This window comes from Sturnira hondurensis, unplaced genomic scaffold, assembly GCF_014824575.4.
Source record: "Sturnira hondurensis isolate 20B ecotype Veracruz unplaced genomic scaffold, ASM1482457v3 Scaffold0020903, whole genome shotgun sequence".
NCBI lineage: Eukaryota > Metazoa > Chordata > Mammalia > Chiroptera > Phyllostomidae > Sturnira > Sturnira hondurensis.
Window position 1 is genome coordinate 2577775 of NW_028093534.1, and position 18698 is coordinate 2596472.

Below are 18698 nucleotides of genomic sequence, written 5' to 3' on the forward strand. Positions count from 1 at the left end.
AAGAGGGGCAGACTCAGCGGCTGGTGGAGCAGGGTTGCACAGGGAAAAGCAGCCAGACCAGACCGACCCAGGTGCACAGGTGGCGGTTGGCAGATCCCAGGCATGGGGTGGCAATGAGTGGACCCAGTGGGGGCCCAAGGCGGCTGGCTGACCGAGGTCACACATTCACATTCAGATAAACCAGGTGAAGGAGCGAGCAGTAAGACTGCGCAGGCTAGGACCCCAGCAGCGGGAATTAAGGCCTAAAAGCACCAATTGGAAAAACTCATGGGGTCGAGGTGCTGGGAGAAGCTCCCAGGCTCACAGAGACTTTGTTGGAGAGACCCACAGGGTCCTGGAGGGTGCCCACACACCCGGGAGCCAGCACCAGGAGGGGCCAGGTTTGTTTGTGGGAAGCAGCAGAGGGGACTGAAATCCAAGAGAGAGTGGAACAAATGCCATTGCCCCTCTCTGACCCTGCCCCCACATACAGCGTCATAACCCAGCAATTGGGTGGCCCGGCCCTGGTGAACACCTAAGGCTCCACCCCTCATACATAACAGGCATGAATTGACCAAAACATTATGGCTCAAGAACAACTCAAAGTCCCAGAGCCAATACTTCTAAGCAACCAAGAGATAGCCAACCTATTAGATGCACAGTTCAAAACACTGGTGATCAGGTTGTTCACAGAACTGGTTGATTTTAGTCACAAATTAGAGGAACAAATGAAGGTTAAACTAAGTGAAGTGAAGGGAAATGCACAGAAAACCAATAGTGATGGAAAGGAAACTGGGACTCAAATCAAGGGAGTGGATCAGAAGGAAGAAAAAAATGACCAAACAGAAAAGAAGGAAGAAACAAGAATTCAAAAAAATGAGGAGAGGCTTAGGTACCTCCAGGACATCTTTAAACATTCCAACATCTGAATTATAGGGATACCAGAAGGGGAAGAGAAACAGCAACAAGCAGAAAAGTTATTTGAACAAATAATAAAGGAGAACTTCCCCTATCTGGCAAAGGAAATAGACTTCCAGGAAATCCAGGAAACTCAGAGAGTCCCAAAGAAGTTGGACCCAAGAAGGAACACACCAAGGCACATCATCATTACATTAGCCAAGATTAAAATGAAGGAGAGAATCCTAGAAGCAGCAAGAGATAAGGGGACAGTCACCCACAAAGGAGTTCCCATCAGACTATCAGCTGATTTCTCAAAAGAGACCTTACAGGCAAGAAGGGGCTGGAAATAAGTATTCCAAGTCATGAAATCCAAAGACCTACAGCCAAGATTGCTCTATCCAGCAAAACTTTCATTTAGAATGGAAGGGCAGATAAAGTGTTTCTCAGATAAGGTCAAATTCAAGGAGTTCATCATCACCAAGCCCTTATTATATGAAATGTTAAAGGGACTTATCTAAGAAAAAGAAGATAAAAAATATGAACAGTGAAAGGACAGCAAACCCAGTTATTAACAACCACACCTAAAACAAAAGCAAACTAAGAGGACAGCTAGATTGGGAGCGGAACCATAGAAAAGGAGATCACATGGAGGGTTAGCAACAGGGGAGTGGAAGGAGGAGAAAGGGGGAGAAGGTACAGAGAATAAGTAGCATAGACGGTAGGTAGAAAATAGACAGGGGGAGGGCAAGAATAGTAGGGAAAATACAGAATCTAAGGAACTTGTGGCTCATGGACATGAACGAAAGGGGGGAATGGTGGGGGAGGGGTGTGCAGAGTGGAGGGGAGTGAAGGGGGAATGGGACAACTGTAATGGCATAATCAATAAAATATATTTAAAAAATAAAAACAAAAACAAAAGAATTTCCCTGAGATATATATCCGGGAGTGGAATTTCAGGGTCAAAAGGCTTGCACACGTTTAACCTCACTATGTACCACCAGATCCTTTTTTCAGAATGTCTGCATTTGTTTAAACTCTTAATATTGCTTGGAAGTTCTTATCACCTTTCCTCCCCAACACTTGGTATTATACAAATTTCTAGTTTTTGTAGTTCTAATGTGTATCAAGTGGCCTTTTGGCTATTTTAAATTGCATTTCTCTGATTATTAATGAGTTTGAGTGTTATTATTCTTGTTAGCCAGAAGAGCTTTGCCAGCTTTGAAACGTCTATTCACATGCTTTGCATATTTTTTATTATTGGATTTCCTGTCTTTATTCTTGTTGATTTATAAGATTTTACTGTATATTCACACATTAACCTCATGTTTACTTTGCAAATATTTCCTTTAGGTCTCTAGAAGAAGATCATGGATTTTGTAGCTGGCAACCTTAATAAACCTTTTCTTAGTTTTCCTGGTTTGTCTATCGATTCTTCTGATTTTTCTACAGTTATGTCTTCCCTAAATAAAGACAGTTTTATATGTTCTCTTTCAGTTTATATGGGTTTCTTATTTTTGTTTTGTTGGTTTTTCTTACACCATTGTACAGAACTTCCAATATTATATTAAATGGTAGCAGTACTAGGGATAACATGATGTGTGGGAAACCATGTAGTTTTTCCTAAGAATAACCTTTTTTTGAAACCTGATTTTGCAAACTATATCAAACAGAAAACTGACATGAATAGTACAAAGAACTTTTTACCTCAATCATTGGACAGTAAGTTGCCAATATATTGCCCCGCCACCTTCCCACCCCAACACTTCAGTGCGTATCTCCGGCTACCAGGACATCTCCCTCCATTACCACTACACAACGGCTGAGACCTGGAAAAGAACACCGTTGCATCCCGACCATTTCTGAACCTCAGACCCTACTTGAGTATCACCAGTTTTCAAGGCCATGCTGTTTGTAGCACAAAGACCCAGGCCACAAAAATGTGTTGCCTTTAGTTGTCATGTCTCTTTAGTTTTCTTTAATCTAGAACCGTTCTTCAAACTTGACTCTCATGACCTTGACACTTTCGAGGAGTACAGGCCAGTTTTTTCTTTTTTAGAATGTCCCTCATTTGGATGTGTCATATTGACTTGCAGTTAGACTCAGGGTGTGCATCTTTGGCAGGACTGTCACGGAACTGATGCCGCTTCCTTCCCCCTGCACCATGTCCAGTGGGGCCTGACACCGTCCGTGCTTTTCCTTGGGTTACTTGGTTAAAGTGGTATCTGCCAGGTGTCTCTCCTGCAAATTACTCTTTCCCCGTTGTAATGAATAAGTGCTGGGGGGAAAGACTTTGAGATTATGTAAATATTCCATTCCTTATCACACTCTCACTTTATTTACTTAATCATATCAGCATTTTCTCCTACATTCCTATTCTATTCAGAGGATTACTATCTAATGACTAATATTGTTTATTTTTATGCTCAACTTGTCTGATTTGGTCAGTGGGGGCCTTTTCAAGTTGTCTTCAGCAAAATATGTGGGGGCAAAAAAAGTTAATATTTTTCCTCCCACCTTCCAAGTTCTTCTAGCTGGGCTAATAATCAAATTAACAAAGAGAGATTTAACAGGAGAAAATAAAAATGTTTAATACACTGGCCCTGGCTGGCCTAGCTCAGTGGATTGAGCAGTGGCCATGAACCAAAGTGTCACCAGTTCGAGTCCCAGTCAGGGCACATTCCTGGGTTGCGGGCCAGGTCCCCAGTGGGGGCCAAGTGAGAAGCAATCACACATTGATGTTCTCTCCCACTCTTTCTCCCTCCCTTCCCCTCTCTCTAAAAATAAATAAATAAATAGTTTTAAAATGTTAAAACATGAGCATGGGGAATTCACAGAAGCATGAAAATTTCAAACAGTGAAGCAACACTGGACATGTGATATTTTGGAGAAAGGAGAAAGGGAGGGAAAATAAAGTCTTAAATTTCAGAAGTGAGAATGAGTGATTCATAGGTTTTGAGGAAAAGCAGGACATTCAGGGCAGGCAGATTGTTTACAGGCAACTCAGATACAATGGGACACAGGTGTCTAGTCTAATAGGCCCCTGTTTGAAGCCCTTTCATTTACCATACTAATTCAAATTAGGGTATTCAGGCTAAGTCCAACATCTTAAAATTTCCTCTTGAAGAGATTCTGTCTGAATCTCTTGAGTAGGAAAGGAGAGGAGGGTCAAAGGTCCTTTTTTTAAAAAAAGTTATTCATTTATTTTTAGAGGTGAAAGGAGGAAGAAAAAGGGGGAGATAAACATTGTTGGTTGCCTCTTGCATACCACTGGGGCATGGCCCGCAATCTAGACATGTGCCCTGGCTGGGAATTGAACCAGCAACCCTTTGGTTTGCAGGCTGGCACTCAGTTCACTGAGCCACACCAGCCAAGGCTAAAGGTTCTTTATGAATCTTCTGTTTCTTTTTCTTTTTTTTTAGATTTTCTTTTATTTATTATTAGAGGGAGGGGAAGGGAGGGAGAAAGAGAGAAACGTCAGTGTGTGGTTGCCTCTTGACTGCTCCTCACTGGGGACCTGGCCAGCAACCCAGGCATGTGCCCTGACTGGGAATCGAACCAGCAACCCTTTGGTTTGCAGGCTGGCACTCAATCCACTGAGCTGTGCTAGCCAGGGCCAGGGTGTGTGTATTAATGAACAGTTTAAAATCAATGTCCCAAACAGTAGCTTCAGGGTGGCAACACTTTGGTTCCCTCCAACTGTGTCCTTTTAGCACTTGTAGTTTTCTTTCTGGCAGAGCAACGTGTTTCGGGCTCCAGTTATACTTTCCCTGCATCAGCTCTGGAACACACCATTTCTCCAAGGAGCTTTGGTTCCTTTTAACAGGAAATGTGATTTGAAACCAAGAGCTAGACACTCAGTCTACTCACTGATGTTAGGGTATTGCTGCCATCCGCTCTCTCAGTGGACAGGGCGAAGGGATACACTCCACACGCATGCCTGTGTGCACACGCATGCACACCCACCACATTCACAGTGGCCTCTGTATCCGTAACTAAATATATTGAAAACCATGAGTGCAAGGCTAGGCTTTAAAAATCATGTTATCTGCTTTCAAAACTTCAAAGGTTTTCTATTGTCCTTATAAATATCTCACTTAGGAACTTGCTAAAACAAGGTGGGCTCTCTTCTCTTTGCTCCAATTAAGGAATTGCGATTAAAAAAATTTCTCGCAATAAAAAGAGGCAGAGGGCAGCCCCCAAAAGGGTTTTTCTATAGTTGTTATGTTTTAAAGTTAATATAACCAGATGTCAGGCAGGCATCAGACAAAACTTGCAGCGATTTCTTAGCTCTCTGCTGGTGAGGTGTGTTTTCTTTCATTTCAAGTATTTGAGGCTCTTTTGTCTTAAAAGGGGTAGCGGAGCCATGCTCACTTACTGTCGTTCCCTAGAAGATGGGCGGCAGTGTTCCCCCTTACAGCCTTACAAGTGCAGGGGTGCTACGGAGCCAGCACTTTCCTTTTTGGAACTGAAATCTTTAAAGTGGTGAGCATACCAGTCTGGGCAGAGTTATAAGAATTTTGTTGTATGTTGTAAAATGTATAAATGATCTCCCAAACCAGACAGACCTTAATCCAGTATTATAACACAGGAGCTCCAAACCAGGGAGCTGTAGTTGTGTTTGTGATGTTCTAGAAGAATGCACGGGAGGACCAGCAGATGTGGACACGCTGGTCATCACTCACATTCCAGGGCAGTGCACTGATGGCGGTCTCATCCATCCTCATGATTTATATATGTGTGTGTGTGTATAATTTTTGCATATTATAATGTTTTGACATCTTAAAAACCCTTTCAAACTGGGGAGAGGCTGCCTCTGTAGTGCTAATTCACTCTTAAAGATAGCAAAGGACTCAGCCTGGAGCATGCCTTTGGTGTGCGAATTGCCCAGTCCAGAGACACATCTCCTCTGTCTGGTGCATCCCGGGCAACAATATTTCTCTGTCTTAATCATTCCAGAAGCAGGCATCAGGCCACTAGGGACCACCCGTATAGTGTAGAGTCTGTACTATATTTTAGAGTAGAAATTATTCATTCTAGCCACCCAAACATGTTCCCCCTGCCCTGCCTTTCTCTAGGAAGCTCCAATAAACATGGCGGCCGAAGTTCTTCTCTCCCTCCTGCCCTGTGCCCCCGAACCAAACAGGCCCGCAGGTTTCCCTGTGACCCTGTGCGGCATGGGCATGTGGGGACCCCTCTCTAGGACCTGTGAGTACAATGCCCTTTGTTTTCCCGCGCCTTTCCTGTGTCTCCTCTTGGAGCTGAACCTGAGTGACCACCACATGAACAACACAAAAGCTGAATTTTATATTTCAGCGATTACATTTTTTGTTTCCAAAAAATTGTTCTTTTTTTGTAACTATTTTTGGGGAGATTAGATTATTCCTTATCTCTCTAACAATGTTAATTATATTCATTTGAAATATGGGTTCTTAGATATAAGACTAGGTTTTTTTTAATTCATGTAAAATTCACATAACATAAACTCACACATTTAAAAGTAAGCATCAGTGATATTTAGTGCACTCCCAGGGTTGTACAACCACCACCTCTATCTAGTTCCAAAGCATTTGCATCACCTCAAAAGGAAACCTCATATCTGTAAATCAGTCACTCCTCATTCTCCCCCTCCCCTCCAGCCCCGAAACCTCCAATCTGCTTTGTTGTCTCCCCGTCCCAACTCTCTCACATAAATGCGAGTGTGGATATGTGGCCTCTTGTGTCTGTCTTCTTCCACCAGCAGAATGTTTTCAAGTATGTTGCAGCACGTACAAGCATTCCATCCCTTTCTGTAGCTCAGTAGTATGTCGCTGTGTGTACGGACCACATCTTGTTTATCCATGCATCCGTTAATGGGCATTTGGGTTGCTCCCATGCATGTACGAGCATTTGTTTGAGCACTTGTTTTAATTTGGGGGGGTACCCAGAAGTGCAGCTGCTGGGTCGTATGGTAAGTTTGTGTTTAACTCCAGGGGAAACTGCCAAACTATTTTCCACAGCGACTGATTTTACATTTCCACCAGTAATGTATGGGACTCCCAATTTCTCTACATTCTCTCCAACACTTGTTATTTTCTGTTTTTTTTCTTCTTTTTTAATAGTGCTCTAGGAGGTATGAAATGATTTTCCTTTCTTTACTAACTAATGATGTTGGGCATCTTTACCTGTACTTGGTCACTTGTATATCATCTTTGGAAAAACATCTATTAAATTCTTTGCCCATTTTGTAATTGGTGCGATTAAGTTAAGAATTTTGAGATGGGGGAGATTACCCCGGATTATCTGCAGTACCCAAAGTAGTAACAATGATCTTTTCGGGAGGGAGGCAGCAGAATCAGACTCCCAGAAGACGTGGTAACTGAAGCAGAGGTCAATGACGCGATTGCTGGCTTTGCAGGTGCAAAGGGCCACAGGCCAGGGAGTGTGGGCAGAAGCCGGAGACGTCTCCCTCAGAGCCCCCACTGGGAACGCAGGTCTGCTGTCCCATTTTAGACTTCCAGCCTCCAGCACAGTCATACGTTTGTTGTTTTAAGCCACTAAATTTGTGATAATTTGTTACCACAGCAATAGGAAATTTATACAGGACAAAAAAAAGCTACAGCACACACTCAAGCTTTCCCCTTGAAACAGAAAAACCCTTTGACGCTCCCTCACACTGTTAGAGAATAACTGGAGCTGCGATCCTTGGTTCGGAACTTACAAGGCCCCGGGTTACCCTGCTGGGGAAGGGGGGTGATGGCAGTGTAGCGGCCATATCACCCCATTCTCATGCCTACAGGATAGCCGAGTCCACTCACCTCCCATTTAATCTTCATAACACTCTTATGAAAGAGCTGCTGTTGCTTCCATTTTGCAGATGAGGAAACTGAGGCAAAGAAAGGTAAAGTACCTTTCCCAAAGTCTAGTAAGTAGATCCCAAGACTTAAATGCAGATTTTAACCACTATGCCATGTATTAAATAAAGATTGTACTTTTCACACTCTTCATTAGTTTAAAAATATTTGCTTGAACTATGAGAGTTTTATAACAAGTGTCAAAAACAGTTTTAGGAACAAATACAGCCAACATAAATTGTGCACTTAACAACATGTGTTAACCGACGGGAGCTGAAGTGCACAGGAGACGAAGCAGCCTAACAGCCCCAACAAGAGCCCAGTGCTCTGGATGTCTGTTGGCATCTCTCCGAGGAGTGGAGAGTGTCAACTCATCTGCCAAGGCCAGCAAAGTGGGCGTCTTCCATGACAGGAAGTGAGAGCAGAACCAAAGAAAGCCCTAGAAGTTGTATTCAGTTGCTATCAGGTGTGGACGTCAAAGCACAAGTGAAGCCATGACTAAGGAGAAACCAGGAGTAAGCAAAACCAGGGGCGGGCGTGAGCTCATTTGCTCACTGCGACTGGAGCAGCAGGAGCAGCAGCGGGCCGGGGTCTGGGAGCCCTGTGTGTGCTCCTCCTGCTGCTGGGGGGCTGCCTGTCCTCTGTGAGCCTCTGGGAGGCGGGACCCGGCTGCAGAGCCCTTTCTTCCTGGGAGACCAGGTCACGCAGGTCTTTCCAAGTTCCTGTGAAGCAACACCCATTTCCATCCCAGGCAGCTGCAGTTCCTGTCTCCCTTCCTTCTGTTTGTAACCTCACCATGAACTCTCCCTTGCCTGAGAGAGTTGATTAGTCTCTGGTCTTCGCAACCCAGATAACAACTCTTTCCACCTACTGCAGGCGGCCCCTGAAGAACTACCCCTGCCCTGGCTGCTGTGGCTCAATGGACTGAGCACTGGCCTGCAAACCAAAGGTTGCCGGTTTGATTCCCAGTCAGGGCACATGCCTGGGTTGCGAGCCAGGTCCCCAGTGTGGGGTGTGTGAGAGGCAACCACACCTTGATGTTTTCCTCCCTCTCTTTTTCCTTCCTTCCCCCTCTCTCTAAAAATAAATAAAATCTTCAAAAAAAAAAAAAAGAACTACCCCAGCTGCCACAGTGGGCCCCTCCCTGGGGTCAAGGGTCGAGGTGCCTGCCGCAGTCTGATCTCTGCAGGAACGATGTGAGATACTAAGAGATGACCTTCTCATGGATGCCCTGAAAACCGTTTCCTTTCTTCTAACAAGCAGAGCACAATAAAATCAATGTGGTATAAGCTTCCTTAATTACAGGCAAATCCCAGCTTTGTCTTCCTGATGTTAAAACCAGATCCTCCTCATGAGGATCGACTGTGAGTTTCCGACAGCCTCTTCAATCGCAGCCAGGTCTGCGGGGGCGTCATTTCTGTAGGTGTCTGGGCCCCTCTGTGACAAGGCGTTCAAGCTTGTTCAAGTCTGGTCATTGTCATTCATTCTTTTTTTTTAAACCAAAATCTAAGATGGAAAATGAATTTTCTATGGCAACCCAGTACACATGTATATAAATACATTGAAAATAAAAGTTTTGCCATATTCTGAAGTTTTCTATTCATTTTTCTTTAAAAAATGTTGATTTTAACACAATAATTTTTTTAATTTAATTTACCTATCTTTAGAGGAGAAGGGAAGGAGAGAGGGAGAGAAATACCAATGTATGGTTGCCTCTCACGTGTCCCCTGCTGGGGACTGGCCTGTAACCCAGGCCTGTGCCCTGACTGGGAATCAAACCGCGATCCTCTGGTTCATAGGCCCACGCTCAATCCACTGAGCTACACCAGCCAGGGCTTGACACAATAATTTTATGACAATGTTTCATGACTCACAGTTTGAAAATCGTTGGTCTAATTTTTCTTTTCTTCCAAGTGTCACTTCTCAAACACAGGTGTTTCTTCGCTCTAGTTCTTTCCCTTCCAATCAAACATCTGGAAAGAGCGGCCTGCTCTCCCCTTCCTCATCTCTGATGAACTCCTCAGCCAAGCAGGTTTTGTCTCTAAGCCCTGCCTGGCTGGAAGCTGCCCCCACCGAGGTGTCTAACCCCTTCCTTGTTGATAACCACCCCCCCATTTTCCTCCTGCTGCCGTCTGACTTGGGCTTCCAGCCTTCCTGAGAGTTTTCTCTCTCCCTCTGGGGTTATCAATGCTGAGATGCTGCCATTTGCAACAACATGGACGGATCTTGAGAGTATCATGTTAAGTGAAATCAGTCAGATGGAAAATGACAAGAACCATGTGGTTTTACTCATATGTTGCATATTAAACAGAAAGCAACAGATGAGCAAACAAAACAAACAAGCAAACAAACTCATAGACAAAGACCACGATGGTCAAAGACAAAGGTCATCGGAGCGGGAGAGAGTCCGGGAGGAGGAAGAAGGTAAAGAGAATCAACTTATGGTGGCGAACAGAGGCTAGACTCTGGGTGGTGAGCACACAGTGGAATATGCAGGCGATGTATCATAAAGTTGTAGACCTGAACCTTATGTAATGTTGTGAATCAATTTACCCCAGTAATTGGGGGGGGGGTATTTTATTTTACTATTATTTTAATAGCTTATTTTTATTGTGTTTTTCCATTACCATTTATTCCCCCTATACCCTCTTCCATCTCTACGCATATACCCTCCACAATCACCACACTGTTGTCCACATCCACGAGTCCTTTTTCTTTTTCGCTCGATCCCTCCAACCTCCAGAGCTGTCAGCCTGCTCTCTGTGAGTCTGTCTCTGTTTTGCTTCTTAGTTCAGTTTTTCATTAGATTCCACACATGAGTGAAATCATAGGGTATGTGTCTTTCTCTGACTGGCTTGTTTCACTCAGCATAATGTTCACCAAATTCATCCTTGCTGTCACAAAGAGTAAGGTTTTCCTCTCTTTTATGGCCAAGTAATATTCCACTGTGTAAGCGTGTTACCTGGGAGACTTGAGTCAGGGGCTTTCCTTCCTCAGCTCCTGCTTTGCTGGCAAGAGAAGAATTCAGATGAGAGACAAACCCTAGTGGAAATGAGATAGCAAGTTTATTTATGAAATACACTTGAGCACGAAGTTACAAGCAGGCACGCAGCTAATCTGAATGCCCCATGAACAAAGAAAATAACATTGTTAGTAAATATGCTACTAAGTTTGTTTGAGCACCTGGCTATAAGTGGGCACTTGGCTAAGCCATGTCTCACGTATATACTGGGAAATTAAGCTGCGAGTTTGTCTATACGCTTAAGCAAAAGCTGCAAGCAGGTGCCTAGCAGATCCGAGTGCCCTTGTATGGAGGAAATAAAGGTGTAAGTTTGTTAGGTACACTGGAGCACCTGGCTGCAAGTGGGTACTCAGCCAATCTGAGTGTGCCAACTACTGGCCTTCAGGGGTTACATACTTTAGTCAGTTTCTAGGTTCCCCTCCCCTTCTCCCCTTCAGACCTTGGGACAGTTACGAAGGCTTTCTTTCCCCCTAGAGAAGATGATACCCACAGAATCTCAAGCGTCCCCCTCCTCCTGCGCTATTATAGCTTTGCTTGTGATGTCTGGAATGCCTGGCATAGGACTGCTGGGTCACAGGGTGAGACATGCCTCCCTTTCACTTCTAGCCTCCGGTGTTTGGTTCTTCGTTAGAGTGTAATGGCAGGGGTCCTGCTTCATTTCCCCTCTGGCTGCTCATTCCTAGCTGTTACCTAACAAATGTACCTTAGTTGTTTCACCTACTCATCTGCTGATAGACACTGCTTCCAAATCTTGGCGATGGTAAATAACACTGCAATGAAGGTAGAAGTGCACATACTCCTTTGAGTAAGTGTTTCATTGTTGTTGCTGTTGTTTTCCAGATAAATTTCCAGAAATGGAATTGCTGGGTCATAACACAGTTTATTGTTTATTTTCTGAGGTAACCCCATATTGCTTTCTACAGTGGCTGCACCAGTCTGCATTCCCACCAACAGTGCAAAAGGGTTCTCCTTTCTCCACATCCTCACCAGCATTTGTTATTGGCTGATTTAATAATGATGGCCTTTCTGACCAGGGTGAGCTGATATCTCATGGTGGTTTAATACCCCCACAAATTTAATTTAACAAAAATTGAAGTAAGAATGTGAGTATGTGTGTGCCTGTGTGTGGTGGGGCCTCTGAGCAACACTTGCAATGGACATTGTGGTTGGCTCCTGCCATCTGTCCTCTAACAGACAATTAGCTCAAGACAGTTGGTGCTTTTCCCCTGGCGACTGTTAGTGCTCCAGGAGTGGCCACACCAGTGACCTTAGCCAGACAGCCCAAAGGAAAGGACTTATGTCTCATACCTGGGAGGAGGTGTTTCTTTCCTCCACTGGGTGTGAAGACAGAAGCACCACCCCAAAGCTTCTGGTAGCCATTGAGATGGTGAGGAGAACCACCCAAGGACAAATCTCCCCTCCAAGGAGGAAGGCTGATGGGAACCATGGGTACAGCCTGGGTCCTTGATGATGTCATTGGGCTGCCGGATCAACCAACCTCTGTCTGCCTGCCTCTAGCTCTTGTTACATGAGATATTTCCTTACTCTCTTTTCCTTTTTCTTTTTATTAAATGGGGGTTATATGCTACTTGTAGCAGAAAGCATCGAAGCAAAAAGATACCGATTATATTCAGTATCCCAAATATCCCATCACATCTGGACTCCAGACCTGTGGACCCAACTGCCTGCCTGCTCTTTCTCTTGATTGTTTCACAGCACCTCACGCTCCGTGAGTCTAACACCGCCCTTGTGACAGCCTGGTCCCGCCCCTTACTCCGACCTTTCCCGTTCCTGTGGAAGGTCCACCATTTGCTTGGTTGTTCAACTGGAAACCCTGGGTTATCTCTGCTCTTTCCCTTTCCTTCACCTGCCAACCTACTCTCTGGATATTTTTCAAACCCATCCACTTCTCTTTTTTTAAAAAAATTAACCCCTCCCCTTTTTTTAATTTTAGAGAAAGGGAAAAGGAGGAAGAGACACCTCAGTTGGTTGGCTTCTGTATTTGCCGGGATGAGGGACTGAACCAGGAATTGAACCGGTGACCTTTAGGTTTGGGGAGGACACTCAACCAACGGAGCCGCACTGGCTGGGCCTCAAATCCATCCACTTCTTTGCCCACCACCATCTTTTGCATGTTTCACCACAGCAGACTCGAACTCTCCTTCATCTCCTTCTAATTTTTTTCTGCACACCACACCTAAACTGATCTTTCTAAAACACAAATCGGAATGTTTTATCCTCCCGATTCAATCCTTTTCTTTCCCTTTTCCTAATGATAAATTCCAAATGCCTTAATATGGCACATGAGGCTCTCCATGAGGGGCCCCCTTCTTGCATTTCATCTTTCCAAACTCAACACCACTTCTTCCTTTCTATCCTTCGCACCCGCATTGTAGAACTATTTTTAACTTTCACACCTGCGCCCTTACTCCTTGGCTGACTCATCTACCTAGAAGTCCACCCCTCTCCCTGCTTCACCTGAATGACTCCTGCTTGTTGTTCCGTGTGGTGGCGCCTCCTCTGGGAAGCCATCCTTACCCCAAGGCTGGGTCAGGTGCGCCCACAATGCCACCTCCTTGTCCCAGTCCCAGCGTTCATCGCTGGGTTGGTATTGTCTGTTTAACTGTCTCCCCCCGACCCCAGCCTGTGAGCTTCTTGAGAGGGGACTCTGGTTTATTTCCTGTACCTGACACCGTAACTGAGTGAAGAAGATCGTTTAAAACCCGGAAGTGGATTTTGACTTGAAGACAAGGGTAAGATGGAATGGAGTTGGAGGACAGAGTGGAAGTGGATGATTCTAAGTAAGGGGAGAGGCGGTGGCAGCAGAATCTGATTGGTTGGTGAAGTGTCGATTAGGTTTAGGGGCGTGGCAGAACCAGGTCAAGGGAAAGAAACCGCAGAGGCAGATGGTGTAACTCAGACAAGAGATGACGGTGGGCTGGACTAGGGTGGTGGCAGTGGGGAAGGGAGAACCAGACAGACTTGAATGAGTTAATAAGTAAAATTAACAAAATTGCCTGGGGTAGGGAGGTGAAGAAAAGGAAAAGGTGTACGATGAGTTGAGTTCTAATTTGTACAACAGATTGGAAGAGGGTCCCAGTGGTACCCTCTTCTAGCGGGGGTGGGATGGGTTGGGGGGGGGAATCCAGCAGAAAGAACATGATTGCAGATGGTGTAGAAGGAGATGAGGAATTTGGGGACACGCTGAATTTGAGGGGACTATGGGACACCCAGAGGCACCTGGATGTTCAGGGCTGCAGAGGGGGAACAGAAGTTGAGAATGGACAGAAAGAGGTAGGAGAAAAGCCGGAAGGGTAGGTAGGGGTCCTACATGCACAGATGGTGGGATGCAGAAAAGAAGTGACTAGAGCCCTGGCCGGTGTGGCTCCGGTGATTGGGCATCGTCCTGCAAACCGAAAGGTCGCCGGTTTGATTCCCAGTCAGGGCACATGCCTGGGCGGCAGGTTCCCCCAGTTGGGGCATGTACGGAAGGGAGCCAATCAATGTTTCTTTCCCTCATCGATGTTACTCTCCCACTCTATCTCTCTCCCCTTCCTCCTCTCTAAAATTATACATATATATAATTTTAGAAATAAATAAATTACATATATATATTCAAAGAAAAGAAATTACTAGAGACAAAGAGGAAATACTGCTGACCCTCCTCCCCTCACAGATGCCACCACTCACACAGACACAAATGCACTGGAGATGTCTCTCGTCACAGCAGTTTTATTGGCTTCAAAAGTTACACTCAGACTTTGGCCCACCCCACTGATCACGGGGTCATGGCAGTAGAGTTGACTTGGGGACCAGAGAAGAGGAACATATGGGTCATATCTATACCTCAGGGCAGGGAGAGGCCCAGCTACTATTGGCCGGGTAGGGCGTGGCTACAGGCCGGGGAAGGGATGACTGGTACCATCCCCTAGACACATGCAGGAGGAAAGGGGACTAATTCAGGACCTGTGTCAGGGCGCAGGCTTAGAGCACGCCTAGGCCAGGGCCAGGGAGTTCTGGACCAACAGTTTCAATAGCTGTGAATGGAGGACTTGTCCATCTCACTGCGCTGCTCCTTCTGGGACTCCGTCACCACCTGCCGGGGGCGAGGCATGCAATGGGCACAAGCCACTCAGCACCACCCCCTGCGAGCTCCTTCTGGTCGTGAGGTCTGACCTCTGGCATAACCAGCTGAGGCTCCGATCTATCCATCCACCTTCTCTATCTCCTTGTCTCCCTCCGACCCCAAGAGCCATTAACCCACAACACCCTAACATCAGCTGCAGCTAAGCTGGGGCTCAGAAATAACACTGGAAACGATAGGGCCTAGGTTTTGAGCGTCCCATCTCACCTCCCCATCCCGGGTCTCAATGGTCTTGATCAAAACCATCTTCCGGCCGTGGCTCTCCTGGGGAGGCTCCACCTCAGGCACTGGAAAAAGCAGGTGAGGGTGCAAGAGAGGAGGTTGGCCTCTGTCTCCTTTTAAGCCCTCAGACCACCTGTGAGGGGAGGGGCAGGGAGGGGCAGGGAGGGGCAGGGAGGGGCAGGGCTTTGAGAGGGGGGAGAGAGCAGACCAGGACTCTACAGTTCACAGAGAGAACCAATCCCTGAGCAGAACTATAGCAAGAGTCGGGGACAGAAGAAGAGGACAGAAGATAAGGGGATAGACACCTTAGAGGCCAGATGTGGGACTCACCAGTCGTCTTTATACTTAAAGATGCAAAGGAATGGACAGGCACGGAGATCCTGGGGGCGAAACAAGTGGTTAGCTACTCTGCCCAGGCCGCGCCCCTCCCCCAGCAGCCCTGACCACCACTCTCCAGCAGCCCTGCCCCCACCGGTTCTCCTCGCCCTCCAGCAGCTTCCGGTAGGTGGCAATCTCGATGTCCAGGGCCATCTTGACGTTGAGGAGCTCCTGGTACTCGCGCAAGTGCCGGGCCATCTCCTCTTTAAGCTGCCGCAGCTCTTCCTCAAGGCGCGCAGTGCCCGCCTGGTACCCGCCAGCCTCCAGGGCAAACTGCTCCTCCAGTTCCCGCAGCTGTCTGAGCAGCGCCTCATTCTGGGATTGGGGAGCGGAAAGCATGGCTCAGAGAGGGAACAGCCCTCACTGTCCACTCCTAGCCGGTGGCGCAGCCTAGTACTCACCGTGCCTCGCAGTCCGTCTACCTCGCAGGTCAGGCTCTGGATCTGGCGTCGGGACTCGTTCATCTCCTGCTTGGCCTGGCGCAGGGCCTCGTGATTCCGGTTGGCGGCATCGGACAGGTCCGCGTACTGCGGGATGGAGGGCAACCTAGAGATGCGCCCTCGCCCAAGCGCCCTGCCTTCTCAGGCTGTCCCAGACCCTTCCGGGCTGTCACACCTTGGACTTGTACCACTCCTCTGCCTCCTGCAGGTTCTTCGCTGCGATGCTCTCGTACTGCGCGCGGATGTCCCTCAGCGCTGCTGTCAGCTCGGGCTTCACGGTCGCCTCCACTTCGATCTGCTGCACCTGCTGGTTGTCCACGGTCACCTGCAGGTCTCGCAACTCCTGCCCCCAGGACAACAAGAAGTCGAGTTTGCCGCGCAGATCCCAGGCGGGTCGTGCAGTTTGTGCATAGAAAAAAAGCAGAAACACTTGACTAAACAGAAGGGGGCGCCAGGGAGTGCAGAGCGCCCAGGACTGCGCGGCCTGCGCCTGGCCCTCTCTGAGCCCGCGGTTAGGTTACAGGGTGCAGCTCTGCTGCTCGCCACCAGGTGGCGCAGGGGCGGGAGGCAAACCACCTGTAGACCGAAGTTGAGCGGCTGCGGCTCTCCAGAAAATCTCACTTCGCTTCCCCAGGGCTATTCCTCCGCCTCACCTGCCAATTTCCTTCAGAACTTGTCTCCCAGCTCCAAAGAGACCACCCCCAACTTCCGAAGCCTCCCTTTAAATCCAGGTCCACCCACCTCCTCATGCAACTTCTTGAGGAACTCAATCTCATCCATCAGAGATTCAATCTTGCGTTCCAGCTCCAGGCGGGCCAGGGTAGCATCGTCCACGTCCTTCACGGAGTGGCAGTGGTGGTTCAAGACAAGGGAGGGGCTGATCAGCACGAGGAAGAGCCAGGCCCTCCCTGCCAGTCTCTGAAGGCTTCTGGTGGCCTCCCCACACCTACAGGTGCCACCTTGGATACGCAGGCCAGGGGTAGGGGTAGGGAGACGGAAATCCACGTGGGGCCCGGGCTTACCTTGCGAAAGAGCACCAGGTTGTGCTCAGCGTCCTCGCGCTTGCGTGTTTCGTCTTCCAGCCTAGAGGGAAGAGTGGGCAGAGGCTGAGCTGCGGGGTCACCGTCCTCCCCACCCCCCAGGGTCTGGCGTACTGCCCAGGACTCGCAGGAGGGGTCTTCAGGCTGCCTGATGCACGTGCCCCATGTTCTATCTAATGGGCTGGGAGCTGAGCCGGGGCCCCTTTATACATGAAGAAACATCATCACCCCGCCTTCCCAGAGACTCAGGTAGAGGGAGGTCAAGGACGCTGCCCGCACACGCCCTCCCGGGTTGACCCAGGAAGCAACCCCCTTGGATGGCTGGTGGAGAGGGACAGGGAGCGAGAAGCAGCCACCTCGACGGCCGCCGCCGGGCCCTGCCCCCTGACCTCTGCTTGAGCGCCGCCAGGTCCTCCGCCAGCCCGTCGCGCTCCACCTGCACCCGGTCGCGCTCGCGGCCCAGCAGCTCCAGCTCCCTGCGCAGCTCGCGCAGCTCCTGCTGGCACAGCTGGTCGGCGCGCGCCGTCTCCTGGCCTCGGGCCTGGCTCAGCTCCCCGCGCAAGGCGGCATTCTGCTGCTCCAGGAAGCGCACCTTCTCAATGAAGTTGGCGAAGCGGTCGTTGAGCTCCTGCAGCTCCTGCTTCTCGTTGCTACGCGTGGCCAGAAACTCCTGGTTGAGGGCTTCGGCCATGGAGAAGTCGAGGCGCTCAGAGGGCAGGCGCAGGAGGGCGCCCGCGCCGGCCCGGGGGCCGCGGAAGCTACCCAGACGCACCGAGGAGCTAGAGGAGGCCGAGCCCAGCAGGCGGCTGCCCGAAAAACGGGAGCTGGACGAGTAGGAGAAGGCCCCGGGGGACAGTGAAGGCGGTGGCCCGAAGGTGCGGCGGTAGGAGGTAGAACTGACGGTGGCCCGGAGGCCCGACGGGTGGCTCATGGCGGCAGAGGATGGGCAGTCACCGCTGGCAGAGCTGGTCCGAGAGCCGCAGACCGCTGCAAGGCGGCTTTATAATCCAGCGAGCTCAGCGGGGGCTGGGCAGCTCCTCCCACTGGCCTGACTGGGCGGCTAAGTGGGGAGGGGGACGCCCCACCCTGCTGAGCGCCGCACCCTCCCTGCCTGGTTGTTGGCGCCGGGCCTAGTTGGTTCCCCCTATTGCTGGTGGAGAAGCAAGCAGGGATGGCGACTACAGACCACAGACAGGCAGGTCGAAGGTCAGCGCCTTTCAGTAGCATCCAGAGCTAGAGCCTCGAGTGCGAGGGCCTGATTTGAGCTGGGGTCCCTGCCTGAAAGAGCTGGTAAAACTGGGGGATAGGAGCCCTGGAGATTGAAGGACAGGCATCTGCATGTGAGTGGGGAGGAAGCGGTTCAGGTAGAGGGAGAGCTGGCCGGGTTTAGGCCCCAGAGCCTGTGCCTCCACTCTTCCCCTGGAGGCTACACTCTGCTTTCACCTGCTGTCATTCACCGCCTTTGTCACCACATCCAGGGAGGTATGCGGGACAGGAGGACAGAAGAGGCTGAGGGGGCTGGGGAGGGGCTGCCTTGCTGTAATCCCCAGGGCCCTTTGGTGGGATGCTGCCTGGCGCCAGCTCTGCGGCTAATGGACTGGCCATTTCTCCTCCCCCGCCCCTGGACACTTGGCCAGGAGGGTGCCTGCTGCTGTCTCAGCTTTAAAGACACAGCTCCCAAAACTGGACCTACCCCAGATCCCAAGAGGGTGGACACAGAAGACAGGGCCGAGGGTGACAGCG

The 18698-nt window shown here is 48.9% G+C and overlaps 1 protein-coding gene across 1 annotated transcript; it reads right to left on the bottom strand.

The window, feature by feature from the left end:
• Nucleotides 1–14447: 14447 nt before the first annotated feature.
• Nucleotides 14448–18077, bottom strand: PRPH (peripherin). Its single transcript, XM_037031013.1, has 9 exons — nucleotides 17345–18077; nucleotides 16938–16998; nucleotides 16657–16752; nucleotides 16091–16258; nucleotides 15877–16002; nucleotides 15570–15790; nucleotides 15428–15477; nucleotides 15083–15162; nucleotides 14448–14827 (listed from the first exon to the last, which is right to left on the bottom strand). Exons 1-9 carry the CDS (start codon nucleotides 17884–17886, stop codon nucleotides 14762–14764), a joined length of 1410 nt encoding a protein of 469 aa, XP_036886908.1. The 5' UTR covers nucleotides 17887–18077; the 3' UTR covers nucleotides 14448–14761.
• Between the last annotated feature and the right edge of the window lie 621 nt (nucleotides 18078–18698).